We start from the raw sequence: 9,953 nt of genomic DNA on the forward strand, positions 1-9,953 counted from the left end.
CCGTACCGTTTCGAGCCGAACCGTTTCGACCCGTACTGTTTCGAAGCCGAACCGTTTCGAGCTGAACCGTTTCGAACCGAACCGTTTCGAACCGTACCGTTTCGAAGCCGAACCGTTTCAAGCCGTACCGTTTCGAACCGAACCGTGCCATTTCGAACCGAACCGTTTCGAGCTGAACCGTTTCAAACCGAACCGTGCCGTATCGAACCGAACCGTTTCGAGCTGAACCGTATCGAACCGTACCGTTTCGACCCGAACCGTTTCGAAGCCGAACCGTTTCGGTTCGATACGGCACGGTTCGGTTCGAAACGGTTCAGCTCGAAACAGTTCGGTTCGAAACGGTTCGGTTTGAAACGGTACGGTTCGAAACGGTTCGGCTTCGAAACGGTACGGTTCGAAACGGTTCGGTTCGAAACGGTTCCGCTCGAAACGGTTCGGTTCGAAACGGTTCAGCTCGAGACGGTTCGGCTTCGAAACAGTACGGGTCGAAACGGTTCGGCTCGACCCGTACTGTTTGTTTTTTTTTAGAATTTTTATTATTTTTTAGAATTTTTTGGAATTTGTTTGGTTTTTTTGGATTTTTTTTTGGATTTTTTTTTGATTTTTTGGAATTTTCTATTTTTTTTGTTTTAATGTTTTAGAGTTTACACTTAAGTCCCTGTGTTTCTAAAACTGATGCAAACCGTCCCTGAATTAGTTAGTTAACTCAAAGTTAACAAAATAAATGGATGGAGTTAAGTTAGTGGACTGAAATGGTTACGAAAATGAAACTAATGGACTGAAATCGCAATTTTTAAACTAATGGACTGAAACCGTTATTTTTGACAAACCTCAGGGACGAAAACAGTAATTAACTCAACATAAAGGAAGGAAGAGAAAAGAAAGAAAAACGACTATATCCTTATGTGTGCCACACATAACAACCTTTAACAACTTTTTAAAACATTATTTAGTTTGGGACCATCCGTGCAAAAAGTTACAAATTATGAACCATCAATGTACTTTTAAACTTATAGGACCAACCATTAATTTTATTAAAACCAGAGTCTGTCAATTTAAATCATATTCAATAATATTTACAATGATATATTAACCCGGTCTATGGGAATCTTGTATTTATTGCAAGTGTAAAATGATAACACATTAAAAAACTAAATTCACTTTACGAATATAACATAAATGTTGTATAATGATTTTTAAAAAACATAACCAAAGTTGCTAAATTAATAAGTATTAATTAATTATCATAACTTTCTGCAAAATGACTATCCCGGAATACAAACTCAACTGAATAACATGTATCGATTATCATAACTTTAATAATAACAAATGCTTATGGTGTAAATAAGTTTCAAGGCTGATGATGTCCTACTGCCTGTCCACAAAGAATAACATTGTGTGGAATAGGAGCCTCGTCTCGCCAAGAATTAGCAGGCGAATAAACGCGAAGATAGAACTGTTGACCTAAATATTGTCGAGCCCAATTCTCTGATCGCACGTTCCACATTCCCACATTGTCTAATGGCATGTATATTGCGGTCCATGATTTCGGGTACACCTAAACCAAAGTGAAAAATAAACGTTACAATCAACATTCGCACATGGTCACAACCACAAAATCAAGCAGTGTATCTATATGTATATATATGTACTATCTCATAACTATGTGTATCTATCTATCACTTTATACTAAACTCTTTCGACAGACTTTTCAAAGGGTCATGTTGTGTCACAGGTTGATATGTTTAACCCGTTTATTTTTTATATATATACATTTTTTTTGAGCATCATGTTTTACAGTTTAAACGTAATTATTTATATACATGTGTATTATTTATATTTTTGGTTGTGATTTCCTAATTTTAGATCATTAATTTGTATAAAAGTAATAGTATTCCCGGGTTAAACATGTGTTAACCCGTTTGTGTTTGGGTTCACGTGTCGGACACGATTTTCTGGTCCGTTTTGCGTTTGAACTTTGACCCGCAAACACGACCCGTTGAACATCCCAATGTTATGTGTGTTGTTCTTGCAATGCATTTGCCATCTTTTAACCTACATACCTGTACAGTGACTCGTGAAATTGTGTCCCGTAAATTGTAGCCATTTCGGCTAGCAGCTGACCACTGCCCTCCATCCATCCTGTTGGTGTCACAATGACAAACAAGTTATTTGGGTTCACTAGGTGCATTTAGTCAATACTCGAACATTAAAAACAAAAACGCAAAAAAACGCTTACCCGACAACAAAGAAGTGGTGGCCATCGACGTGCCACGACTGCACAGTGTCTTCAGGGTTCTCAAACACAACCTCCACAAACCCCCTAAAATCCGCCGGCATAACAGCGGTTCTCAGGTTAGCACCACCGGTCGGGTAATCCTGAATGCCACCAAGGCTGTAGACACCAGAAATCTTGAAGTAATCCGCAAGCTTAAGCGGGGTGTCTGGTGTAATAAACGACACACTATTGACAGCGTATCTCTGCTTTCCATCAATAACAGGCGCAGAATTCACGAGCCTGATGGTCCGAGTGGTGTTGATCATTCCATAGTGGTAAGAACCCTGAGGATTTGGCCTCGGCCCGCTAGCAGTTGAATTTCGTCTGTTCCAGCACACAAATTAGTCATGTATGCAACATTTGCATTCACTGAGGCATTTTATCGAACACTTATCATGCAACATACCTGAGTGACCGGGCTTGGTTGATTGACCAGTCAATTTGAGTCGTGGGTCCACCTGGAGGTGTGCCGTCTAGACCACCGGCTGAGTTACTGTAATGCAGAGCCGAAGTAGTTGTAAGCACTGGAGAGGTGAACCGCGTCGAGACCACAATGTAGTAATCTTTAGGAGGCTGGTCAGCAGTGACCAAAACCGAATAAGACTGTCCCAAATGGACGTCGATCGAATCGTATGTGTTCTGTAGTGAATGAGTTCCTTCAACCTCAACCAAAACCAACTTATGACCTTGGATTCTGAAGTTGATGGAAGTCGTCAAGCCCACGTTCGATACCCGAAACCTATATGTCTTACCTGCCAAAACCATTCAAACGAAACAATCTCGTTTATATATAACCGTATAAACACAACGAGCCGTTCAACATTTCAGCTTTACAAACCTTGTTCGACATTAAATGTGAATGCGCTTGATCCTCGTCCGTTAATCAAAAGACCATCTGGAAAAGGAAGATCATGCCCGTTGTCCAATATCGCTTTTAGATCCTGTCGAATTCAAGAAACACAAACCGGCTCACTTTCAGCTAGGCATTACATCAAACAGTTGGACTACACTCAACTAAAAAGCTTCATATACTTTAAAACTATTACTTACAGTGTGGTTTTGCTTGAACCAGTCTCCGGCTAGTACGGTGTAATCTCCAGCTGGCGGTGGGAAGGGGACGGGAATAACGGATCGACTAGCGATTTTGATGCCACCGTAGCCTCCTGCAGCCTTGTGGAATGCAAGAGAAGGGAAGTAAAAGAAGCTACCAATCTGATCTTTCACTTGAAGATGGTAAGTGAAGTTGCGGCCGGGTTGGATCGGGCAGTTTGTACCGAAAACACCATCTTGCCATGAGTTTCTCCTTTGCATAATCCCGTTCCTACTCAGGTTAACATGTTCAAATGTTAGAATCTATAAGAACCAAACTCAAGAAACAGTAATGCTGAGTACATGTATGTAACAAAAGCATGTTAAAATCTCATCAGGCTGAAACATTCAGCTTAAGAAACAAACAGTGATGGACCGATGGTAGAGGTGTAAACGAGCTAAACTGCTTGCTCGTGAGCTACTCGAGATCGGCTCGCTAAAAGCTCGGATCGAGCTTGAGGCTAAGAATAAGCTTGTTTAATGAATAAGCCTGAACCCAAGCTTCACTTGTCGAGAGCCTAACGAGCCAATTATTTATATGAATATTATATAACGTATTAAGTGTATATTTTATGTGTGTATATATGATATAATTAACTAAATAATATATACTATGTTATACTGTTATAGATAAAAGTTATAACTAAAATATAAAAAAAATATACAAATTAATTGATAAATGATATAATTAAGTAAATAAAAAATTATAACTGAAATACAAAAAAAAGTATAGAAATTAATTGATAAATGCCAAAATGGTCCCTAAGATTTGGCTACGTTTGTCACTTTAGTGCAAAACTCAAACCTTTTGAAGCTGGGTCCCTGTGGTTTCAATTTTTTGCGATTTTCATCCAAAAGCAAAATCTGGTCAGATTTTTCAGTTAACATCCAGCTTTTTTGTCTTTTTCATCCCTTCTAATGAAGGGCAAAATGATTAGATTTTTTTAATTTGTTATAATAAAATGTTAAAAGACCGTTTTGCCCTTCATTAAATGAGAGAAAAAAACAAAAAAGCTGGATTGTTAACTGAAATATTTGAGATTTTGATTTTGAATGAAAATGGCAATAAAATTGAAACCACACGAACACAGATTAAAAAGGTTTGAATTTTGCACTAAAGTATAAGTTTGAGTAAAACCCAAAATGCCAAAAACTTCAAAGAATCATTAATACAGGTACAAACTCCAAGAACAAGTAAGCCCCAACTCAAACACCAGTAATATGAGTACCGTTCTACAAAGCAAAAACACACAGACAAAGTGAAAAAACTTACCAAGAAAGAAGAAATGGCTCATCCAAGCTATTGAAAACATTAATAACCAAATTATCATTTGTCACAGACTCAATCAGTGGGCCTGGAAACTGTCCATTTATCAAAATCCCCTGCACCCACAAAAACAAACCCGTTAACCACACTAAAAAAAAAAAAAAAAAAAAAAAAAGCTCGAAACGAGTCGAACTTAAACAAGAAAAAAAAAAGATTTCTAACCTGTTGTTTAACACCAAGTGGGTAAATATCACCATAAGATACATTCCAAGTAAAGAACCTATAAGGGTCTTCACCATTGACCAACTGAAAAACAAGAAGCACCGACACCAAAAACGACGACGCTTTGAGCCTCTGTTCCCCCATTTCTATGCAAAGAACTGAACAGAGGAAATAAATAATAGAGATACAGATCTGTGTATCTATATATGTAGGAACAAACAGATTGCTTTAGCCTTTGCTTAATGTGGGCAACAAACAATCTCTTCTGGACTTATTCTTCTTTTTCTTTGATTTATTTAATAATTCATGTTTATGCTTTTGGGGGGGCTTCTTTGTATTTATAATCGTGTAAAATTAAAGGGGTGACGGATATGGGACCGACTCATTTAATTGACTACTACTGTCTATGTTGGTTGTATTGTATCGCTGGAGAGATAGAGTTATGTTTATTTTGGGAAAACAACCGCGTACATGTTTTTCGTCACTATTTTTTATACGCGTTTTTACGGGTTTTTAATAAATAACCTTTTATTACAAGGGGTTGAAATGCGTGTTTGAATATAATTTAATTTATTAATTTTTATTTTTATTTTTTTTACAACAACGGTTGTACGATAATATAGCGGCCAGCAAGTAGTTGAAAGTACAGACGAGAACGTTTTTAAATAAATTTATTTTATAACATATTTATTTAAAAATCTTCGATGATTATTAATTTAGGAAACTTATTAACCATTTTTTTATATACTTAAAAACTATTTAGATGATAATTTTTAATGGAGTAATTGTATAAAGTTCTTAAATAAGTATAGTAAATCTATTTAATTATTTTACTCAAAACTTAAGATTTTTTTAGAGATTGCATTTAATCCAATTTATTTTATTATTATCAATCATAATCTAATTCATCAATCGTTTGTAATTTGTTATTTTGACATTTTAATATAACTTTCCTTTCTTAAAAAGAATTCATCAATCATTGTATTTAATTTTATAACTAATAAACAATATTTGTAATTTATGAATTACTACTTATATCATTTTATATAATTAATACTTGTTGAATCATTTAATCTTTTGTTATTGAATTACATTATGATTATAATTCTAAGCATTAACTTATTTGTTCAAACTAATCCAAAATCTAATATAGAATCCTAAATCTTTATTCGATCGTAGAACTTTTCAAACATTCTTGATCTATTATCTACTTTTGCTTTAAACGTATATCATAATTTAATTTATAATAATTCGTTGGGATTTATCCTATTATATCATCAACTTATATGATTGTGCTTCATTCAAGATCCACACAAACTATGAAACAAACTATGAATATTCATAGTCCCTTTTTCACTTTTACACTTTCGGATTTAACATGTATACCTTATTCAAACTATAAATCTTTTTTACATAAACTATGAGATTCATTCTATGTCTATGTATTTGATTCTATGTTGTTTGTTTAACTATGAGGTTGTAAGTCTAATTTTATATTCATACATACACACATTGTATATTCTAGCATTGATCATTAACTCTACAAGCCTAAGGTAATGATAATAGCGCTATTGGTTGACACCTACCTAAATTATTGACCTTGTTGAGGGCATTTAGGTATCGAAACCAAATTCATTATAAGCTTAACTTGCGAGTTAAGACCATTAGTCAATTCATAATCGAGACTCCAAATGCGTACGATGGAAACCAACATGAAAAACGAAGAAACCCAGTTTTAGGTCTCGTCGCACTACGCGACGGTGGTAGAGTTGTGTGGTCGCGTGACGCGACGGCTCCTTGACAGCCAGCTGACACGTAGCACCACGTGGCATGCCTACGTGGTGACTCATGACACCTAAGCGCTAGCTACCCCCTTCCCGCTACGCGAAGGTGAATCAGAATCTTGGTCGCGCGACGCGACAAGGGCAAACCTCAGCTATATAAGGAACGAGAATTGGACATTCGACTTTGCTCAGTTTCTTTTCTTTCCTCTCGTAACACTGATATTATAACCAAAGCTCTAAAACTATGCTCTGTAATTAGCGTGCTAACCCTAAATCACTGTTACGTTCCCCTGTTCGATTGATCTAAAACCGAATAAACGGATGTTTAAGTACTGCCTGAATAAGGCTATACTTTGTCATCGACGTTGTGGTTTTGATCTCGTGATTATTGTTAAAGTTTGAATTGGGTTTATACACTAATACGTGTTGCATTGTGTGATTAATTAGGAACCCAAGACTTAGACCAGAAGGCTATCACTGAAAACCCTTAATCTATAATGTGAGTCATTCTCTTTTATCAAATGCTTTCAAAACCCTAAATATTTTCTAATTGTATTTACAATGATTAAGTCTTTGTATTCTTATTGAGAAATTATTACCAATATGCGAGATTTTGTATACACTACTTGATAAGCTTCACTGGTTGAGAGAATGATCAATAGTGATATGACCACAGTCACAGGAATTTCCTAGTGACAAATACTTTTGGGCAATAGTAAGATATAAACAAATGTAAAAACTCTTAATGTTGTAATTACAAATACTGTGTCTTTTATACGAATTGAATGAACTCACCAGTATTTTTTGCTGATCAAATGTTTTTAAAACGCGTTTCAGGTGATTTACTGTGAAGAGAAAAAAAAGCACTATGAGGCACTCAAGCTTAAATAAGTGGCTATGTAAACCTGAATAAAACGTGTTTTTTAATCAAGGATTTATCCCGGTGAAAATCCTTGATGTAAATTGGATTTCATCTCATAGTTTATGAAATGAAATCTATGGTGTTTTAAAAACTCTGATATTTTTCCTGACACATGGTCGTAATAAATTTCCGTTGCGATAATTTTAATAAACACCAGTACCACTGTTGTATTTGCTCAAGGCTCCCGCCCAGGGTAGGGTCGAGGGTTGTGACAGAAGGTGGTATCAGAGTCACTGGTTTAAGCTAATTAAGTATTGTGAGAATATACTTAAAATTAGTAGTCAGGAAATAAATGAAATAACTTCTATGAATATTATGATACTAATCAAATATTATATATTCGATTTTCAGAGTTGGTTGTTTTTTATTTTTTTTTACTAACAATATGAGCGATATAGAGTTATCCGATGCTTTTCAGAACATATATGTTAACAATTCAGATATGAATACTACAGAAGATCAAGCCGGTATACAAACCGGGTATGAAGCAGATACAGATGAACCAATGATATTTCAGGCTCAACCATTAGAAAGGGCACCTCCTAAAAAGAGAAGATTGGATTGGAAAGTAAAAAGGGACAAAAGGAAGAAGAAAACTCCAACAACAACAAAAACCAAATGAACCGGAGAATCAATCGAAAAACCAACCGTAGGCGAGAGTTCAAACCCAACAACCATGCCACTGTCATAGGAGGAATTAGACCAACGCCTGGCAAATTGCAAAATGTTCATGCTAATATCTGATGAAATCAATTTGAATATGACACCTTACCCCTCAATACCATTAAACCCAGAACCTTTAAATCCTGAACCAATAATACCACAACAACCACTTCCAAACCCAGTGGAAGAATGGTGGACCAACGACTGGGAATTTCAAAACCTAATGAATGATCATTTTCTATTTTATCTAAATTACCAACCTGAACCCCTAACATTTCCCCCAATGAACCCGGAGAATGTGGCAGAACTTCGTCACTATGGAGATGAACTGATGGATGCAGAAAGTCGGATACGAAGCTTGTATTTAATCAAATTTATTTTATTATTATCAATCATAATTTAATTCATTGTAATTTATTATTTTGGCATTTTAATATAACTTTCCTTTCTTAAAAAATCATCAATCATTTGTATTTAATTTTATAGCTAATCTATATATATAATAAAGCAAACCATTGGGGGACACATGTCACCCAATGGTGCAAGCCAACTCAGCAAGCCATGTCAGCATCTATGTGGCACACCTCATAGTTGAGGATTGAACCAAGTCTTCTCATTTACGCTTAAACCTTCTCTCTCCTCTTAAAACCCTAAATCGGACTCTCTCTCTTTTTCCTCTCTGAATGAAGACGTCGAACACAGGAACTATAATCGATCCAATAATTTTGTTCTGGACTCATAGGATTTGAAGTCAGATCGTATACGGTACTATTTAATTATAGTATTTCATGATCGATTATATGTTTTCATATGGCTAATTTTGCCGAAAATCACATCGGCCGCATCAAATCGGTGATTTTGTGAAGAGGTATAACCAATCTATTTAGTTAACTTTCTTCATCGACGTTATTCATGCTTCATTCCGATAACCCCATCAGTTACATAAGATTTCGTTTTTTTTATTCGATAATCTCTAAATCTATGTCACAAATTATAATCAGGGGTATATCGGTTTAATAATGTTGATTATCTTGATCCACATTTGAACTGAATGAAACGTGAATATTGTTTGTAATTCTGGTTTAATTTGGGGTTTACAAAATGCAATCTGATATGGGCAAGTTCAAGTTTTTTTGTGGGATATAATGGGAGACAAATGAAGCGCGTCTAAAAGAGTATTTCAGTATCTATGGCCAGTTTTTGGATGTTGTGAACATGAAGGATCACATCACTGGCTGGTCTCGTGTTAAACGCGGTTTTAAAAAATAAAATGTGCATTACAAGTTATTAGATCAGGTTTAACTTTTGATCTGGTTCCGAATATGCGGATTTTAAGATTTGGGAGGATATAAAAGGTTATAGAAGGCTTTAATCGGAAAATTCTATTTGGCTGTGGTTGGTTTAAATGGACGGTTGTTACACGGAGGCTGTGATGAATTATCAAAATAAAGCCAATCTGTCGCCATGGCGTGGCAGATATGGAGGATGGCAGGTGCAAGCACCTACAACCCCTATTGCAGCCTTGGTGGCTTCTGGCTTGGTCCTTTCGTTTTCTCTTAACCTGATTAATCTGTTGACTGTTGCCTTTGCTATTTTAGTTGGCGATGATGTTGTAGGTCAGATCATTGTTTGACGTTGGATCATAGAGGATGGCAGGTGCATTTTTATATGCTTGCAAGCTATGGTGCAGCCATGATAGCTTGAGACCTTTGTCTGAGCCTTACCGTG

At 35.9% G+C, this 9,953-nt stretch overlaps 1 protein-coding gene across 1 annotated transcript; it reads right to left on the bottom strand.

Moving 5' to 3' along the window:
• Positions 1 to 1,215: 1,215 nt before the first annotated feature.
• LOC110929693 (L-ascorbate oxidase homolog) lies at positions 1,216 to 5,261 on the bottom strand. Its single transcript, XM_022172872.2, has 8 exons — positions 4,857 to 5,261; positions 4,641 to 4,750; positions 3,329 to 3,599; positions 3,117 to 3,219; positions 2,685 to 3,030; positions 2,240 to 2,602; positions 2,064 to 2,142; positions 1,216 to 1,558 (listed from the first exon to the last, which is right to left on the bottom strand). The coding sequence occupies exons 1-8, from the start codon at positions 4,998 to 5,000 to the stop codon at positions 1,352 to 1,354; spliced, it is 1,623 nt and encodes a 540-aa protein (XP_022028564.1). The 5' UTR covers positions 5,001 to 5,261; the 3' UTR covers positions 1,216 to 1,351.
• Between the last annotated feature and the right edge of the window lie 4,692 nt (positions 5,262 to 9,953).

This window comes from Helianthus annuus, chromosome 3 (assembly GCF_002127325.2).
Source record: "Helianthus annuus cultivar XRQ/B chromosome 3, HanXRQr2.0-SUNRISE, whole genome shotgun sequence".
Lineage (NCBI taxonomy): Eukaryota > Viridiplantae > Streptophyta > Magnoliopsida > Asterales > Asteraceae > Helianthus > Helianthus annuus.